The sequence below is a fragment of the Electrophorus electricus genome, chromosome 22 (assembly GCF_041902795.1).
Source record: "Electrophorus electricus isolate QZ-2024a chromosome 22, ASM4190279v1, whole genome shotgun sequence".
Taxonomy (NCBI): Eukaryota; Metazoa; Chordata; class Actinopteri; order Gymnotiformes; family Gymnotidae; genus Electrophorus; species Electrophorus electricus.
Genome location: NC_137518.1, coordinates 12153162 through 12173790, shown reverse-complemented (window position 1 = coordinate 12173790; position 20629 = coordinate 12153162). Strand labels below are relative to the sequence as shown.

General features: G+C 49.1%; 1 protein-coding gene across 12 annotated transcripts in view; it reads left to right on the top strand.

Moving 5' to 3' along the window:
* magi1b (membrane associated guanylate kinase, WW and PDZ domain containing 1b) overlaps positions 1–20629 on the top strand; it is a 74719-nt gene that overhangs the window by 26226 nt on the left and 27864 nt on the right. For 11 of the 12 annotated variants that reach the window (XM_081705841.1, XM_081705840.1, XM_035520375.2 and 8 more), the window contains exons 2-6: positions 789–905; positions 15623–15742; positions 17299–17505; positions 18686–18890; positions 19486–19568. In XM_081705841.1, coding sequence (XP_081561967.1) covers positions 789–905; positions 15623–15742; positions 17299–17505; positions 18686–18890; positions 19486–19568 — 732 coding nt within the window. Of the gene's footprint in view, positions 1–788; positions 906–8334; positions 8354–15622; positions 15743–17298; positions 17506–18685; positions 18891–19485; positions 19569–20629 lie in introns of those variants that run through there. The other variant, XM_081705842.1, reaches the window with a different exon arrangement.

Here is a 20629-nt window from a genome sequence, read left to right as displayed (position 1 = left end):
GAGTTCTCTTCAAACTAAAGATGTGGGATTTGTACCCAGACTAAATTTAAATATTTACAAGAAAACAAATCCCTTAATGTTTCCCATGTAACTCCTCCGACAAATGAACGTGCAGGCAGCAGTCTGAGCTCTGAGGTGCTGTCTGCTCATGTCCGCTGGACCGGTGGTCTGGTCTGGTCTGGTCCAAACGGAGCTGTTCTGTCTGCTCATGTCTGCTGGCCCAGCGCCAGTGTGGGTGTGCGGGGGTGCCGTGTTAGCAAGGCAACACCACTTGGCTCTCGGCACCTCTGTGTGAAAGTGCTCGTTAAACCCTCCGTGTTTTACAAACAGATGGTCTGACTGAGGGTGGGAGATTCTTCAAATGGCCTGCTATGGTACAGCTTACACAAACACTCTGGAGGAGCCAGCCAGGTATTGTCATAAGTGTGAATGGCAGTGTATTACTATGTGTTAAAGACTTGCCCAGGGCATATTCAATTCCTAATGAAGTCTGTTGAAGTCTCAAAGCTCAGGGTAAAAGCAGACGTGCGAATATGTTGCGCGTTGCTTTGTTTACCGCGGCCACGACCGGAGTGTTTGGCAGGTGAAGGATCTCTTCAGGAGACTTTCAACTTGCTGTGGATGCACTACACTGTAGCACAACTAGTGAGTGACTAGTGATGTGATCCATCAGAGCCAGCATTCTACCAGGTGTCTGGGCATTGGGAGAACGCGCGCGCACACCACTGACTGTCTGTTGTGGGGATGTTTGTTTACAGTGACTGATGAAGTCTTCTCCTCTTCCTCAGGAAGTAAACTCAATAAGGACCTGAAGCTCTACCTCAGCCAGCGGTTCCAGAAGTCTTCAGATGACCACAGACTGCAGCAGGTCATTCGAGACAACCTCTACCGCCATGCTGTGCCTTGTAAGTCTCCTCTTCCTCTCCTCTGTCTTCCAGGGCAGTGGTGGCCCAGTGGTTGGGAGGTTGCTGGTTTGAGCCCCGCCGTGTGTGTGTGTGTGTGTGTGTGTGTGTGCGTGCGCGCGCTTTTGTCACCTCTCCACTCATCCTCCCCTCTCCTCTCTTTTAAATTAACTGATTTTTGTGGGATTCTTCTTGAGGGCAGATGCATCGTGGTAATTGTTTTCCAATTACCTTGGCTGGCTGAACATGTTTAAACTTCCCCACGCCAGTCGCTCAGATTGGAGGAGCGCCGTGGGTCATTGCAGGACTGTCGTTTCTGTGTCTGTGTGTTAAACTGGTCGCAGCTGTTGTGTACCCAGTCCACTGAGGGGTTGTGGGTGGGTGTAGCTGCTCCTTTGTCTTTTGATGGCCTGAGCAGTGGGTTGGTTTTGTCAGCTGGCCTGTGAGTGAGTGAGTGGACCAACAGGTCAAGGGTGACAGTAATGCATGACCCGGGAAGAAGAGTTCTGAAGCATGTGAGAATGTTTAGTAACAAAGTTGGTCTTTATTTTCTGCATTCTTCATCCACTATAATAACACGTTTCATATGAGCCACGACGCTTCTCTCATTCTTTTCTTTAGTTTTCACTTTGGCTGTACACTGGGCAGAGAAATCCAGTACTGTCCCTTTAAGGCGGAGCAGCTGTGTTTCTTGAGCGAGCAGGGAGCAAGATGGTTGCCATGAATATTGTTTGCCTTTCTCATGTTCTGCCTCTGTGTCCATGTTCCTGTTGCCGCAGGGTTCTGTGTGGCAGAGCGGGTCTGAGTTGCCCTGGTCCGCACTCGGCTCCCTTCTCGGGGGATATATAATCTGTGGGATTTAAATATCAATCATCTGTTTCTTTCTTCTGCAACATCCATCTATTTCTGCTACATTGGCGTAGTGTAAACAGGTACCTGTCTGCTCTGTGGTGTCTCTGTGCATGTAGGAGAAAGAGACTACCAGAGAAAACGCATGCGCGCACACATACATTCTCTCTCACACACACACACACACACACACACACACACACACACACACACACACTTTCTCTTTCTCTCTCTCTCTCTCTCTCTCTCTCTCTCACACACACACACTTTCTCTCTCTCTCTCACACACACACACACACTTTCTCTCTCACACACACTCTCTCTCTCTCTCTCACACACACACTTTCTCTCTCTCTCACACACACACACACACACACACTTTCTCTCTCTCTCACACACACACACACACACACACACACACACACACACACACACACACTTTCTCTCTCTCTCTCTCTCTCTCTCTCTCTCTCTCTCTCTCTCTCTCTCTCACACACACACACTTTCTCTCTCACACACACACACTTTCTCTCACACACACACTCTCTCTCGCTCTCTTTCTCTCTCTCTCTCTCTCTCTCTCTCTCTCTCTTCCTCCCTCCCATGCGCTCGGTTCATTCCCAGTAGTCCCTGGGTCTGTTCGGGTCCCCTTCCTCTCCCACAGACAGCCTGATTAGCGCTCCGGATTAGCCGTCTGATCTGTAAGGAGGCTCTCTGCGTCTCTCCCTTCCCAGGCAAGTCGCCACTTCCCACAGTTTCGCGCTCCTTTCTGCTATTCCGCTCTCTGTCTGTCGTGGGTCCTGAGAGGGTGACCATGGAGACGGAGCTAACGGACAGGATGTTGACCCCCCCCCCCCCCCCCCCCCACACACACACACACTGATGGGTTGGTCGGTTGTGTGGGGGATGGGGTTGGAGTGGAGTCAGGGCAGAGGGGAGCCGAAGATAAAAGGAAAAGAGAGGGAGGGAGGGAGAGGGCTCATACATTTGTTCACATCCAGCACTGAAAGACAGATGGCAAAGTGTCTTGGAAATTTTCCCCAAATCTAATTTATCCTGATGCTATTGTCTGTCCACCGATTAGAGCCCTGACCCCATTCTGCGTGTGTGTGTGCGCGTGTGTGTGTGCGCGTGTGTGTGTGCGCGTGTGTGTGTGCGCGTGTGTGTGCGCGTGTGTGTGCGCGTGTGTGTGCGCGTGTGTGTGCGCGTGTGTGTGTGCGCGTGTGTGTGTGCGCGCGTGTGCGTGCGCGCGTGTGCGTGTGTGTGCGCGCGTGTGTGTATTTGCCTGCCTGCCCGTTTGTGTGTGCACGTCGGAACGGTGATGGTGTGTGCGTGGGTCCATTGCCCTGGCGCTGGAGTCCTGATTGGCTCCAGATGTCAGAGGAACAACAGCGCCCTGAGCTGTAGGGGCAGACTCGTGGCTCTGCTCCTCACGAGCAATCGTATCCAAACTCAGCCCTGTCCTTCCTATCGTCTGGGATCGCTGGGATCTCTGTAAGCCCAAGTTACGGATGTGTTTCTAGATTGTTGCATTATGTGTCTAAAATATTAAAATATCTCCTCGACAAGGCAAGAAGTGTTTGGGTCTTGGAGTCCCCACGCGTCTGACAGGAAGAGGTAGTGTGTTAGCATTAGCGCACATGCTAATCTCCAGCTGTCTGTCTGCTAGCATACACAGTGTGTTCACTCTGGAGGTTGAGACAGGGTCTCGGACAGGACGGAGTCATACAGGACTCGCCTGCAGTCGTTGGCCGTTTCCAGCACTACGGGAGTGTCAAAGTCTATCAGCACGTCTGTCAGACGCAGCACAATAATCTGTGTAATGAAACCATGGAAACGCAAATAATCCAGGATTAAAGAACAGAACTACAGATAGAATAAGACTGAAACTCGTCACCTGCCTGGTCTGGGTTTTCATGTGACTTCCACATAGACCTGTCTGACCTACACATACAATTTGGGGTGGGTGTGTGTGTTCAAAAAGCACTCACTCTTTTTTTAATTTTTGCAATTTCACATCAGAAGATTCAAACGTGTGCTCTGACCCTTACACCAGAGAGCTCACGTTTACCTCCTGCCGGTCCTGGGTTTGAGTCCCAGCTAGGATGTCTGCCTTCAGGTCATGTTATGTGATCCTGTGTCTCCGTGAGATTCTCCTTGTTTCTCCGCTACTCGGTTGGAGTCCACGGGTTGGAATTTTAACTGACTGGACATGGTTTGATGACATGAGGACCAAGGCATTGTGGGTGGATGTCATGAATTGGATTATGGCAAAGCAGAGATTAGCATGAGCATTTAAAACACTGTCTAAGGCTTTGATGTTCCCAGGACCATAGAGGCCTCCTTCCTTTTGAAAGAAATTGGTCATCCAGTCAAGAAAGAGAGAGAATTTCAGGAAGGACATAAAGAACCCAACGGTCATTACATTTACGGCGTTTACCGGATGCTTTTTTCCAAAGTGACTTACAATTCTGACTGAACACGACTTGAGTAATTGAGGGTTACGGGTCTTGTTCAGGGGCCCAACAGTGGAATCCTGGCAGTGGTGGGACTTGAACTGGCAACCTTCTGATTACCGGTCAAGTACATTAACCAATGAGATCAGACACTCCGTGAATCAGACCTTTATGGCAGAGTGGGAGGACGGAAGACGGTGTTGAGTGAAAGGCACGTAAAGGACAAGCAACGTGTGGAAAAAGAGTCTCTGGTCCAGTGAGACAGAAATTGAGGTCTTGGGTCAGAGCTACGTGGGGTGGATGACCGTGGCAGGAGCCAAGAGACTGAGGAATGGAGGGAAGGATGAATACATCCACATACAGGAACATCGTTGAGGAAAACCTCCTCCAGAACACATGCACACAGACCGGGATGACCCTTCACCTTTCAGCATGACCACGACCCAGAACGTGCAGCCCAACACTGGAGTGTCTTCAGAAGTGCCTGACAACGACAATACACAACTTGCGCTAGTACCGTTATGCTAGTCCCTGTCAAAAAGAATACACTCCAAGTACATACAGATGTTAGGATAATTACTGTTGGTTTAAAGGGCTAGATTTAGTACCTGCAGCACTTTGCTTACACAGCTGATCAAGGACCTCTGTCTAGAAGCTGAAAATTTTGCACTACCAATTTTTTACTGCCTCTACATTAAATATAATACAGATTTTTAGAGTGTTCTGCGATCACATCTGTAGCTGATCCATAAACGTTTGAAATGTTTCTTCTGAGCAGGAGGACTCGATCCTGAGCTGTATGTGGCTTTATTGGTGGGTGCGATTTCATTTCCTGTTCATGAAAACAGAAACTGGAAAAACGAAAAAATTCTTAGATCTTCTTTTGAATCTGATGTTTCCATATCACACAATTTCTAGGACTACACCACGGAGAAAAATTCTTTTTCTGTGTAATAGTTTGGGCCTGTATTGCGCGCGCACACACACACTCGTCTCTCTCTCTCTCTCCATTCTAGCTCTCAGTTCCTTAGCAGATTCATTCGGAAGTCAAAGGCACTGACAGTAGCGGCAGTTCATCCCAGGAAATGCAGAGCTTGGGAGCGTCGGAGAACAAAGGAGCAGCAATGGCTCTGAACTCCCCCTTTTCACCGTCGGCCGGGGGGCTCTGGGGCTGCTAGGGCAGTGCTGGCATGTGATGGACTCTGATCAGTTGTGTCGTCCTTTCCATCATGTTTAATTCCCAAGCTACTGGTCTCGGGTCAGTGGCGGGGGCAAAACTGCGATCGGGGCAAAGTTGAATTCTTGAGGGAAGCGCCGGAACGGAGCTGATGCGCTTGTGCGAACAAAGTTCACGGCACTGACCTCATCGTAGTAGTTGTCGTCGTCGTCTTTTCAAAGTGCTTAAGAAGTTTCTCCAGAAACCTGAATCGGATCTCAACACGAGCTCTGGAGCAGCAGGAGGCAAATCGAACAGGGTGACACTACTGTTGAGACGTGCGGGGCTGGGAGGCTCTGCTGGTAGTCCTTATGATGGACTGTTCAACCAACACAGTGTTATGGTCACATCACATGCAGGGTCCAGGGAGAACATACTGGCCAGTATGGAAACCACTCTAGATTTGGCATCTGCAAAATACCATAAATATCAAATGGGAAGATGTTATCTTTAAAATAACAAACGTGTGTGTGTGTGTGTGTGTGTGTGTGTGTGTGTGTGTGTGTGTGTAAGTCAACCTGTATAGAGGGAAGGGTTTTATTGGCTGGGTTGTGTTGATGGAGATATAACGCATTGGTTGGACACACACACACACACACACACACACACGGTCCCACCCCACCCCTGTACCATGCCCCACTGCACTGGCTCTGTCTGGTTGAATCAAAACAATGGCTGTGTGTGTGTGTGTGTGTGTGTGTGTGTGTGTGTGTGTGTGTGTGTGTGTGCTGAGTCTGAGCAGCTGGTCTTTATCTCCTCCACAAGCTGGAGACTGCAGCCAGCATCACAGTCCATCGGGTGTCTCCTGAAGCCTCGAACGTCCGTGTGAGCGCGTGTGTGTGAGAGAGAGAGAGAGATTTTATGCGAATCCTATGTTGGAAGAGAGAGCATGTGTGTAGCCGTCTGTGAGCGTGTGTATGTGAGGGAGAGGTGGGGGATGTGAGCGAGAGAGAGAGAGAGAGAGAGAGAGAGAGCGAGAGAGAGAGAGAGAGAGCGAAGTGGGCGAGCGTGTGTGGGTGAGCGAGGCTGTTTCTGTCAGACGCTGTTTGGTGTGCGAGTCTTTCATACTGGCTCAGCTTCAGCTCTGGACTGGGAGACTGGCTCAGAGGACGCGAAGGCAGGAGCGCGCTGTGATCCCAGCGTCTCATGCTCTCCGGAGAAGGCGATAAGTGTGGGATCGGCTCTCTGCTGGTATCCCCTGCTCAGTCTCTCTGCCTTCCCGGGAGTGAAGAGCAGCGGTGGAAGGTATTTGCTCTGCCTTTTCCATTTGAGGAGGAGGAGGGCGATTTGGCTTCCGGGGTCTGAGGGTGTGGGCGAGGGAGCGAGGGATGGCAGAGAGCGTGCGGGGAAAGACGGAAGGAGCGACTGCACGAGGAGATGAGGAGGAGCGGGAGCTGAACTGCAGCTGCCATGGGGAGCGATGCGTGCTGGCGCCGTGGACGTCCCGCGGTGTGCCTGGCTGCTGCTAGCCTCTGTGTGTGTGTGTGTGTGTGTGTGTGTGTGTGTGTGTGTGTGTGTGTGTGTGTGTGTGTGTGTGTGTGTGTGTGTGTGTTCTAAGATGAGCAGTGAGGGCTAACGCGTAGGAGGCCATTAGGTGCCTGTTGTAGTCTGGTGGCAGGCGCTCGTGAGGACGGTTCATGGCATCGTACCCCGGCCCTCTCGGTCCGTCTCTCGGCCAGCGCGTTCAGTGGTGTCCACAGCGGTGTGTCTGTGTCCTAGCTGTGTTTTTAGCCAGATTTCTGGGTAATTGAGTCTTCTTTCCTTAGCCTAGAGCTCTGTGAAACTGTCTGCCCCTCCCTTTCCACACTCATACTGTTGCCTTCCTGTGTGTGTGTGTGTGTGTGTGTGTGTGTGTCGGTCTGCAAAGACCATGGCATGGGTAAGACCTGGAGCCAGATGTTTTTCAAAGCTTCCACACAGGGTTTATCTGCCAGCTAGCGGCCCTCGCTCTCTCTGATGACACTGGATCCAGCAGTGCTGAATTAAAGCTTGATTGTGCTCCTCCATTCTGAATCTTTCTGAATCTCGCGTTCAGTATTATGTTGAACTGTACTGTACGTTCAGGTGGTAGCTGCTGTTTCAGTGGCAGGGGGCTGAGGTGTTTTGGTAGGGGGTGCTCTCGTTTGGCTGGAGTATCTGGTCTGTTTTATTGATATTTGCATTCGTACGTTATTTAAACAGTCGTGTTTCACTACTAATGTGCAGCTAATTTACATGGGATTGAAACACATGGTGTAGTTTGTGCAAACGGTCCAGAAAGCACGTAGGGTTGTACAGTACAGTGTATGGACCGAGTAATACATTATGGAATAGAGTGGGAATGGTCAGACTGGATCTGTATATGTGAACCGGAATGGGAATGTGTGGGGTGGAACGTGCTGGAATCTGGGCTGGGTATTTTTGGATTAACCCTTTGCTGGAACAGATGGTTGTCTCCCCAGCGAGACAGAAGGCGTGTCTGCCAACAACAACATGGGCACTCGTTCTGGACCAGTTTGACCCCAGAGGAGCCAAACCAGCGATCTGTCCCTCCAACACGCACTCAGGAACCTTCCACTGCTGCTTGATTTCAAACATGATTTAAGATATTTGCACTTGGATTGTATTAAAGTCCTTTGTGAATCTGTTGACTGGAACACATCCCCATAGCTCCTGTTTTTACGTGCTGTTGCATCGTGTGTCCAGTGACCGTGTCGCCTGTGAGCGAACTCACGTGTCTGTCTGCTGTAAATCCAGTGGACACCTGTACCGACGAGTGAGCTAAAGGTGTTATGATGCCCTGTTGAGCAGTGCACTTTTTTTTATGTAGCGTGTAATTGCAGTGGCGTATTTTGACCATACTGTGCATACGTGCACTCTTAGTGGGAGGACCCCGCTGGTGTCGCGGTGTACATCAAGCTCACGTCTGAAACAGCTCTGGGGAGAAACAGGTGAGTAACAGCCCTGCATGAGTCAGCTGTACTGTTTGGATTCTGCCACTCCAGTGAAGATGCACCTACTCAGGTATAGCGAGTGTTCACTCATACTTTATACGCCCTGGTGCTACATGGACCAAGATGAAAGCAGGTGCTGAAGTTCCTTCATCTGATTGTTTCTTAATCTGGATAGACTCCTATTGTGCAGTCAGATCCTAGTGAAATAGAAAACACCACCAAGTGTGAAATCTAGAACTTCAAAATAACATTGTTGAAGGTAAGGGCTTAAGGCTTACACCCCTAGTCCAAACAGGGGGTGTGTGTGTGTGTGTGTGTGTGTGTGTGTGTGTGTGTGTGTGTGTGTCACTGATTTGACATCACTGCTGTGTACGTGTCTTTTGCTGTTTCCTCTATGTGAACAGTAGGCAGAGTTCATATATAAGGCAAGACTTAAAAAAAGTGAAGATGGAGAGAAATACAAACGTGCTCCATGAGCACTAGTCCCGTGCTCTGATTAAGCAAGTTTATTTGTGTAGCACTTTTCATACAAAGGGGCAATTCAAAGAGCTTCACACAGACGCAGAATTTAAATAATAACTCATTCCACTTCGAGATTCATCGACTCAAAGGTTTTTGCTAAAACGAGGGGGGGGGGGGGAACATTCATTTAAATTAAGCTTCGAAATAAAGTGGAAAATACATTATAAGAAAGATGAATGATTGATTAGAGTAAAGTTAAAATGGAGATTTGAGCTGAGGATAAAATAAAACTCACATAAAGAAACAGAAGTTGAAGTAGAAGTTCGCTGTGATATACCGCTGCAGAACTGTCCCTGAGAGACGACGCAGAGAGGAGACATAGCGTTGTGCGCCTGTGTGAGACCTGCTTGAGACAGAGGGGGTATTTAATCTCACTGTGGAGACCTGAAGACTTCTGAGGTTCTGGGACCCCTGAATCGAAATTATAAAACGATGGTTTAATAATTGCCTGGAAATGTTTGCTAAAGCTGAGATCAAACTGAGACAGAACTCCAATCGATGGAACACCTAGGCTGCACACTCGATTTTATTTTTTTGAGGGCTCGAGAGTCAAGATAGGCAGCAAGTCTAAATCTCGCATCTTTATTTCCAAATAAAATGTCCTGTTTTTTCTTTATTTAGCTGCAGGAAGTTTTTACACATCCAGTTGTTATATGTTCAAGGCACTGATCGATAGAATCATGGAGAACATGGTCAAATACATGTTGGTATCGTCTGCGTAGCTGTGGAAGCTTTTCCATGGGCTTGCTCCAGAACAGAACCCTGGGGCACGCCACGGATAATGGGCATCTGCTCTGATATATATTAGTCTGTTTCAGCAACGTAGTTCCCATCTTACAGATATGACCCACACCAGTTTAAGGCTGAGACTACCCTCAATCTCAAATCTGTGTTTTATGATCGATAGTGTTGGTCGAACTGCAGCTTGCCACAGAGAAGTGTTGGCTCTTTGACCCCGTCCAGGTCTTGCCTCCAAAAGGGAACAGCAGAGGTATTATCATCATCTGTGGTAGGAAAGACGGTGCCATGTTATCCTGGGCATGTAGCACCCTCCAGTGGCGCCATACGAGTTTAGTTTGGTCGTGATCACCACGGCCTTCTCACGGGGGCCGTTGACGCTGGGATGTTCCAGTGTGGACTGCCAGTACTGTTCATATGGGCCGTGCTCAGTTATAGAGCCAACGTTTACCAACCCAGGCTGATGATTTAAAGATACAAGAAACCACGTAAGTGGCCTGACCCAAAGCTGCTCCTCGGGGTCCGATCTGGAGTGGGACCGAAGGTGATGGGACCTGAAGCTGCTCTGCCCTGTCACACAGCAGCTGCACTCGCTACAGAAGTTTCGGTCTGGAGGGCATTTGCTCGCAAGTGACGGATAACCACAAATATGAGCAGCTTGGGGTTTTTTTTTAGTTCCCTTGAACAAAATGAGCTTTCAAAATTGGAACTATAGAACAGAAATTAGAAAGTGTTTGATGGGCTTGCTGTCCTCTGATGTCAGTTGCTGGGAGATTTTGTGTGTGTGTGTGTGTGTGTGTGTGTGTCAGGAGAGAGAGTGCACGAAAGATGAGAACATGTGCGAGAGGGAAATGGAGAGACTGAGAGGAGTGAAAATGGAGAAAAGAAGAGGGGGAGACGGAGAAAGGAGGAGAGAGCCGAACGGAGGGCGGGCGCTCGCTCGCCAGATCTCGCTCCCGAGAGGCGGAATCGGACCTCGCCGATATCTGCCTCTGCACACAGCTGCACGTCACGGTGGACGGTTCGGTTTGCTGGTGACGTGTTTAAGGGTCGGGGGGGCTCGAGGTGTGTGAGGGGCCACTCGTGATTTAATGTCGTGGTCCGGCCCGGTTTGTTGTCTGTCCTCCCCTCCTACTGTAGTAGTCCTGGAAAAATATTCACAATAATAAATAGCTAGGAAGAACAATAAATAATAATAATAATAATAATAACTTTCTAGTTTAGAGTTTTTAGGCTGTTACCCTGTGTGTGTTTTATGAAGGCCTTGACCTGTGTGTGTGTGTGTGTGTGTGTGTGTGTGTGTGTGTGTGTGTGTGTGTGTGTGTGTGTGTGTGTGTATATTCTCTTAAGCTGTTACTCTGTGTGTATAGCCGTTACTGTGTGTGTGTGTGTGTGTGTGTGTATTCTCTTAAGCTGTTATTCTATGTGTATAGCCGTTACTGTGTGTGTGTGTATATTCTCTTAAGCTGTTACTGTGTGTGTGTGTGTGTGTATATTCTCTTAAGCTGTTACTCTGTGTGTGTGTGTGTGTGTGTGTGTGTGTGTGTGTGTGTGTGTGTGTATATATTCTCTTAAGCTGTTACTCTGTGTGTGTGTGTACCTCCATCAGACTTGCTACCCGCCCCCTGGAGTTCTGACTCTCTCACAGACTGTGTTGGGGTCTGTGTTGACCTGTGAAGGGTGCATTGGGGTCTGTGAGCTGGATGTTGGGGTCTTTCAAACCTAACATGCATTTACCATCTGAACCGTTACTAGGGCGTGTCCAAGGTCGTCAACGTCACAATCATCATCATCATCATTGTTGTTGTTTTTGTTGCTGGTTATCCCTCTTGTTCCTTCGGTATTGCGCCTCAGGTGTGCAATAGTTTTGTGGTTACCCCCCCCCCCCCAAACACACGCGCACACACTCCGCTATCCCAAAGCTTCATAAGATAGTTGGTAGTCCATTGTGTTTCTAGAACAGACCATGAAGCTTCTGTTTGAGGACTGACTAATTAAAAGCACAAAGCGCAGGGTGGGAGGGGTCCACCGTTCACCCATCGTCTCTAAGACTTCCTGTGCCTCGACAGTTTCAAGTCCCACATTCATCTAAACGGTAAGAATAACTCGGCGTATGACGGTCCTGAATTACAGATCTGAACTGCTTAGGAATCGTCCCTGTTTCTCTCTCTCTCTCTCTGTCCTTACTGGTTCTTGATAATGGATCTCTCTTTCTCTCCCCAGTTTCAGTTCTCATTTCATACACATTTCCCCACCTCATGCAGCAGTATGAGTAAGCGTGCGTCTCTTTCCAGGTGAATTGTGTCCTGGCTTCATTCCCACAACACTTTCCATTCCTGAAGGTCTGCGGCGTTTCCTCTGTGCTGAACATTAGTGTCCTTTTAGTCTTCATAGCCAATCAAAAAGTCTTAATGGAATTCCATCACCTAAGGAGGCACTTCAGTCTTCACAGAGACAAAAAAACACTTGGTCAGTAAAAGTGTCACTGATTGGCTGAGTTAGTCAGTAATAGTCACGTGATGCTACATTTACGTTTCTGCCCAGTTACAAACAGGTGCTTTGTGATTCCTTCCTGATCAAACAGTCGCCGCTTCACTTCTGTTCCAGTTCTGTTACACTTCTAGGGTGTGCTCCCATGCACAGGCTGGAACACACACACACACACACACACACACACACACACACACACACACACACACACACACACAATAGTGTAATACATGAGTAGAAATAATGTGACTGAAATGTAAAAGGATCGATACTGCAATTCCCCCTCCCACCAAGACGTCTCCATGTCCTGCACTGCTGTGACCACTGGTGGAGGAGGTGGAGGTGGAGGTGGTGGAGGTGGAGGTGATGGTGGAGGTGGTGGTGGAGGTGGAGGTGATGGTGGAGGTGGAGGGGGGGGTATTATTTTAGTGGTAAATTTATTGTGGTTATTTGCCACATGCTGTTAAGTTCTGTGTGAGGGGAAAGGAAGTTTGAAGAAGGTCTGAACTTGTCTAGGTGGTCTCTAGAGAGACATGGTCCAAGATATTGATGTGTGTGTTCTACTGTCGAATAATCAAAAAAAAGAATGAATTGGGTGTGTTATTGTGAAATACCAGCAGTAACTATGACTTCAGGTGGATGGCGGTGGTATTGGGCTATTGAGGCCCCTCCTCGCGAATGTTCATTTCTTGGTGTATTTTCCCGTGCTCTGTCGTCACTGCTCCGGTCAGGTCGTGTCCACATTGTTTTTAGGGTCTGATGGACATAGTGAGTCTGCTGTCTGAAGAGCTCAGATCACATGCTCTGTTCCCTCCCGAGACGGCCATGTTTGCGTGTGACGTGTAGAGTTTGGGTCACGCGTGGGCGGGGCGGGGCGGGGGGGGGGGGGGGGGGGGGTTTAATCCACACCACCCTCTGAAACCCTTTAACAGGGTGAATGAGCAGGATTTTTCGCACGCGGTTATTTTTAGAGGCTTGAGTCAAGCCGGATTCGCGTGGAAGACTTTTGCGTGACCTGAAGCTTTTAGGACGATGCTGACCGTATGATGGTTCTTCTGGCCTTTTTTTTTTTTTTTTGACAGCTTCCTTCGGTCTTTGCGTACCCAACCCGTAAGAGACACCATCATGGCTAAGTCAGCTCTGCATTTCTAAAACACAAATCCTCCCTTTCCCTCCCGTGCCGTGCTACTGCGGAGGTGTGGGCTGTTTTTACACGCATTTGATTTTCCAGTTTTGGTTTTGATGTCTTTTTGGGGACACAGACTGCATCAAAATGTGTGTCAGTTAAGATGCATGAAGTCAGATGACTCAAAATAGAGATTAGTATGGTATTAAGAATGCATGTGTTTCTGGCATGGGCCTGCCAGCAGACTGTAGCAACAGCCCCAGACATCGTGGTTCAGACCTGTCACAACTCTGCTACGACACCGCAGAGACTACACAACTCTTACAGACGTACACAAACCAGACGACGTCCAACGTGAATGAAGGTTTTATCATTCTGCTGTTTCTACAGGGTTGGGGAGTGTGTGCGTGTGTGTGGGTGGGTGGGTTCACATGCGCGTGTGTGTGTGTCTGTGTGTGTGTGTGAGAGCAGTTGGCCCATTTGTTGATTTTGGGGTATTGTGGGAGTGGCGTAGTTGTAGGAGGTGGTGGGCCATTTGGTTGGTGGGCTCTTCCCCAATCGCTGACCCATGTGCAAGGTGCGTGGTGCAGAGGTGGGTGTTCCGGGCGCATGTTGTCACCTGTGACTGAATACAGCCGTGCGCGTTGTTAATCTCAGGGAAGCCTTTGGTCACCCTGTCTAGTCCGCTGACCCCAGCAAGGCAAGTCAGTGATTGGAAGGTCTGTAATCAGGAATGTTTTTACACTGCAGTGTTAGTTTATTACGTGCAGCAACTTAAAAGCATAAAAGTAATAATTCATTAGCTCCCCAGATCTAAGGGTTTGGTTTGGGGGGCTTGGGCACACACACACAAGGTTTGGTTCTCAGACCGTGTTGGGTCACTTCCTCTCGTAAGGCGACGCCTACCCGCTGCCCCATGATGTCAGAGGTCTAGCACACTTGGTTCACCGTGTCCTCTCACACAGACGTCCTCTCCCACCACCACTGTGTTGAATGCCGTGTTGGTTCTCACAGGTCTCTGCTCGGACTTGACGAGCAGACTTTAGTTCAAAGACATCTCTGCACCGTCTGCAGGGACAGGCCTACGGTTGATTCTGGCCTTCCAAGGTTGTCCCTAGCAACAGAAACCAACTGTGTGACTGACTGCAGCGCGCACACACACACTGGATCTCTTGTAAATGCTCAAGTCACAAAAACATTTTTGCTTTACTCCCTATGCTGTGTATTAGAAACGTGTGAGTTAGGAAGCCTGCGTGGGGGGCAGAGGTTCGAGTGGCATACGGGCCTCGGCGAGGTCGTCCGCTGACCTGGACGTCGTCGCTGTTTGCTGAGTCATGCGCCGAGTGCGGAAATCTGAGCAGGGCTTCGGAGGCAGGTGCATTACTCTTCCTGGATGAAACTGTAACCAGGATGCGGCCGAGAGGTCCACCAGTCCTCTTGTAGTCGAGCGACGGAAGGCAGAGGCGCAGTAGCTCCTTAGCGCCTGGCTGTCAGATGCGCGCTCCGGGAACATGGACAGCGCGGTCTCTGCGCTCAAGTTAACACCCCAGCGTCCGGTTACGGCCAAGGCCGGAGCCCGTCTCTCAGCCGAGACGTCGGAGCGCTGGGTGAGGTGGCGTGAACAGGCGGAGCGCTGACCCAGATGGAGCAGGCAGATGGGGGGATCTGGGCAGGTATGCCGATCGGAGACCCACAACCGGACTCGCGCGGTACCGTGCTTTGGTCTTTCTTATGATGCGTTCACAGTATGCGTTCACCGCCGTGGTGGTGAAGTTTTTACGTTTGCACTGAAAGTGTTTGGATTTTTTGGTATGGGGATGAGGGGGGGCTTGGCACTGCCACACATCAGCTTGCTCTGCGCTGCCCCCTGTTGGTGCATACCTTCCTACTATGTTGCATGATCACCTCTGTTCCAGCAGTGGACCGTTAGCAGGTTGGGGATTGGAGCACACCGAGCTTAAGGTGTTTTGTCATGTGACTCGGTTTGTGAGATGTAGCCTGAACCTTGGAGCGTCGAAACTCTGAAGGCAGAAATTCCTCTGGCTTTAGATGAAGCTGTTTTCTTTGAGGAGATTCAGGGGATAAGTGTCGTTTTGGTCCACATTACTGAATGTTTTAATTGGGTTTGTCTCATTTTTAAGAGTTGTTAGTATACTGTGTTTTTCTGCACTCTGGTCTTCTATAGTGCAGGATTTTTAACCCTTTGTTTCCTCTACCGTTTGCATGTTCCTGTGATAACTTGTAAGTCTTCCAAAATGACTTAATATTAATGTGAGAATGTTAACATCTACCCTGATGGAGACACCAATCAGGAATGAATGACTGGATGACTGATGGCATGATTAGCCTATTGGATGTCTGAAGCAGCTCCCTGTTCCCAATCTCTGCAGGTACAACCCGCCCCCCTCGTGACGGAGAGGTGCCTGGTGTAGATTACAACTTCTTGTCTGTAGAGGACTTCTTGAAACTGGAGCAGAGTGGAACACTTCTGGAAATTGGCTCTTATGAAGGTAATCTCCAATAAACATTTGTTTGGAATTTCAATCCAGACAGACATTTCAAAACACGCGCACCAATCAGAAATTGCTACACAATGCCTCATTCATTCCAGGACAGGATAATCAGATCCTGGTATTCCTTCTCACTATACTCAGGTCCTGGTATTTCTTCCCACTATACTTGGGTCCTTTGTACCTGTTTCAGTAGCACATGTTTCACAGGACTACGAGGAGGTCTAACAGCACAGCACGGATCATCTCTCTCTCTCTCTCTCTCTCTCTCTCTTTCATTCTTGCTCTCTTCCCCCTCCCCCCTCTCTCTCTCTCTCTCTCTCTCTCTCTCTCTCTCTCTCTCTCTCTCTCTCTCTCTCCCTCTCTCCCTCCCTCTCTCTCTCTCCATTCCAATCCTAGTCACACTGTGTCTATTATTCACTGTCTGTAATATAATGCACATTTCATTTTTATCATTGCACAGACTGGGTGTGGATTACACACAGGAAAGCAAGCAAGCGTGCACGTGTGTGTGTGTGTGTGTGTGTGTGTGTGTGTGTGTTTGCTACTCTGTTTGCTTATGGTGTCTCTTTGTAATGGTCACAGACTCTACTACACGGTACCTGGTTAGACCACCACAACACAGATATTTCATACAGTTTCATCATACTCTGTGTATCTGTGTGAGACACACACACACACACAGCTGACACATTCGATACCACTTGGAGTGTTCTAATTCGTCCTTCCCAATCCTGGGAGTGTGGTGTTGGGAAGACGTCTGATCGATGGATTAGCTTGAGACTGAATCGGACAGAACCACACCGCAGCACAGAACCACACCGCAGCACAGAACTACAGCGCAGCACTGCACCACAGCACAGCACTGCAGCACAGCACTGCACCACACCACAGCACTGCACCACACCACACCACACCACAGCACTGCACTGCACCACAGCACACCACAGCACTGCACCACACCACAGCACTGCACCACACCACACCACAGCACCACAGCACAGAACTACAGCACCGCACCACACTACAGCACTGCACCACTGCAGCACAGCACAGAACTACAGCACTACACCACACCACAGAACTACACCACAGCACTACACCTTCTCCATGTTTATTGAGCTCCCCACACTGTCCTCCACAGTGGCAGAATTCTCACTCTCTCCTGTCTGCTTAATGCCTTTGAGCAATAGATCTCTTTCTCTCTCTCTGACTCTCTCTCCCCCCTCTCGCTGACTCCCCCCCTTCTCTCTTCCTCCCCCGCTCTCTCTCTCTCTCTCTCTCTCCCCTCTCTCTGACTCTCTCTCCCCCCTCTCGCTGACTCCCCCCCTTCTCTCTTCCTCCCCCGCTCGCTCTCTCTCTCTCTCCCCTCTCTCTGACTCTTCCCCCCCTTCTCTCTTCCTCCCCTGCTCTCTCTCTCTCTCTCTCGTGAATGAGGTTAAGTATGTATTCTCCCTTTCTGTGTCTCATAAACACCATGTGTCATCAGATGTTCTCCCTTGGTCCTCACCCCCTTCGTCTTCTCGTCTTCACGCCGATATGCCCCTGTTGCCTAGGTAACTACTATGGAACACCCAAGCCGTCAAGCCAGCCCCCTGGTGGGAAAGTGATTAGTGGCGATGCTCTTCCCCATGGCCAGCCCGCCCTCCTGGAGACCACGCCCCGCCGCACCAAGTCCTACAATGAGATGCAGAATGCTGGCATAGCGTCTACGGAGACAGAGGATGAGGACAGGCTTCCTGAAATGAACAGTAGCTTCACAGGTAGTGTGCGTGTGCGTGCGTGCGTGCGTGCGTGCGTGTGTGCGCGCGCGCGTGTGTGCGCACGTGTGTGTGTGTGCGCGTGCGTGCATGCGGCTGGCTAGCAGACTGGGAGTCAAAACAGTGCCATCTGGCTGTGCTGTGTGGGATGTTTATTTGAAATCACCAGTGTAGTTATTGTCCTTCACCTTTAGGTGTGTGAATCTGGTCTGCACAGAGTAATGTTGAGTAATGTTTTCGTTTTAGTACAGTAAACCTGCCGAATAGTAGCAGTTTCCTCTATAATCAGCCACTGGGATCCTACACCCGTTAAACCTGTCCTGTATCAAAAATCTTGTCGGTTTCATAAATGTCTTCCTGCTTGGTTTTCTATAGCAAATTGAGACGTAACGCGATTAATTACAACCTTGACAACTTGATTAATTTTCTAGCAGATGTAAATTCCAGATTAATCTTCTTGGATTATAATTACATTGTGCCTGGACAGGCAAACCTTGATGTTTTTAAGGTTGGATTAAGAACTCCTGAAATAGATCTTGCGGTGTAGCTCTAATTTATCATTCCTTTCCAGCCATAACTTACACCTGGTGTCTCTCAGTTCAGGAAACTTTCCTGACGGGGCCACATTTAGCTGCCAGAGCATCACGGAAATGACATGAAACTAACATCATTAACAGACTTGCTATGTCTGTGAGTGACCACATGATTGTAATGAACTTCAGCAGGAGGGTGAATTGCAATGTAGGTGAAAGGGCATGGAGAGAACAAAGCAAGCCACGAAGGAAACGTTGCATTTGTCCTTTAGGAAGTTGATTCATTTTAAAGCACCAAGAGGCATCACGTTTGCGCTCTGTGAGACTTTTGGCAACACTTTCAAGTAAGGCTGTGCATTTCTCCTTGTATGCAGGAGGGAGTGGGTGTGTGTGGGAGTAGGTGTAAATGGATTTTTGGCACTGCTGCTAAGTCAGGAAGTGAATGGGGGCATTAAAAGACCCGCCCCCAGGTGTGGTTTAGCCAATAACAGAGAAGTGGTGCAGACTCCGTAGTACTAGAAGTGTGTGTGTGTGTGTGTGTGTGTGTGTGTGTGTGTGTGTGTGTGTGGTCTGTCTGTTCTCCACCAGAGAACCCAGCAACTCTCTGGACAGTGATGTGATGTGCTCATTGTGTGTGTGTCCACCTGCAGGAGACTCGAGTGAACCTGACGAGCACCCTTCCGTGCGACCTTTAACCCTATCCCAGCGGCTCAACAACTCCTTGGCATCAACCACGGACAGCACCCAGAACACGCACACACACCCCAGCCTCCCCTCGGACGAGGACCCACTGGGCCCTCTGCCTCAGAACTGGGAGATGGCGTACACAGAGAATGGGGAGGTCTACTTTATAGAGTACGGGAGCACATCACAGGCCGCTATACCGGGCTTGTTTTCAGCCGTTTTGGAGTTAAATGCCTTAGCATCTGGTGTCTTAAGTGAGCTACTGAGAGTATACTGTTTCCCTTAACTCTTCTACCCATCACTATCAGCCTGGTATGTGGCATCATGTCAGGCACACACGCGGTTGCCAGCTAGACACAGTTACGCCGGCTGATACACGAGCTACTCACTGTGAAGCGTGTTTTGGGTAACTGTGTCTTTCCGTTACTGTAACCCGAATGTGCAATTTAAGTCATCCGTTCCGGTTATTCCATAGTTCTACTAGAACGTAATTAATAAAGCGCTCGTCAGTAGTATAGAGGTCACGCCCTCATACCTCGTGATGACGCTTCTTCGTGGAAAAGTGCAGATCTCTTTCTGTTGCTGCATGGTTCTCAGCTGATCTGCAGGGCGTGCAAGAGTTGTGCCGATCACTGGCGGCTCAGACCGCGGCGTTTTGACCTGCGCTACGGTCGAGACGGGAGGGACCGGACAGGATGCTGTTGTGCAGGACGTTGTGCTGAAAAAGCCAGTAACGTGTCAATGTCTCTCTGGTGTATATTCGCAGCCACAACACAAAGACCACTTCCTGGATAGATCCACGATGCCTGGAAAAGCCCCAGAAGCCGCTGGAAGAATGTGAGGACGACGGTAAGAACAGCTGCAAGCATATTTTTAAAAAAGCACTGATATTTGATGTAAACCTATAAAGCAGTTTAGTGTGTATACATAGAAATAGAAACAGAATTAGGGTCTGACATTAGACTCACGTATTTCAGTACCATCCTTAGTTTCTGTATGTTTCTACACTTCACCTATGTACATATGGCTGGTACTGGCTCTCAGTGGCCTGTAGGTGGCACTCTTGAGCTGTGGTAGAGTTTCCTCCATCACCTTGGCCCTGTTCAGAGGCCCGTCACAGACGATTAAAGTCACAAGCAGGAAATGGATTATTCACATTATCTAGCAAAAATGGCGCACACACTTCAGTTTTCCCAATCAGCTTTCGTTTTCAGGACGTGTTGAATTAGATTCCTCTGAGAGCCTGGTGTTTTGTTTTGTTTTTCCTTGAGAGGTGTGGTTTGCATGTCGGAGTGAGCCGTTTCAACCGGATGGGGTTTGATATGCACCCTTTGAGTAGCTGAGGCAGGAAAGAAACTCTGTGGGGAGGTAGATGAAGAACACTGACTTAAGAACAGCTCTTTCTCTGTCCTCACAGACTCATTTATGTACATATAAAGGGGAAAGCTGACTCCAGATCAGCTCCAGATCATAAAGGACTTCACTAACCACTGATCGCACGGAGGTTCCTCACACACCTCTACTCCTTTGATTTGACTGTGAGCGACTAAAATGCCTTCACACAACGTGATTTGTGCTCTGCAATCAAAATAGCAGCTAATGTTTTACCAGTATTAACGTTAAGCAGACAACGTTTACGTTCTCTGTAATGACGTGCAGAACACTGTGGTGATATGAAATAGTTGCTAATGTATTCAGCTGTAAAACCTCACGAAGCTGATTGCTTCCGCAGTGTGTGGTTGCAGTGTTTAGCGATATTTAATTCAGGTGCATTTGAAACTAAAGCCTCGATCTGGAATTAGTGGCGTTTTCCGCGTTCATTTTCGTCACTTTAAAACCCCAACCCAAACAAATCTGCCTTCTCGAGCACACTTAACGCTAAGCCTCGGGTGTGCGTGATCCTGTGTTGG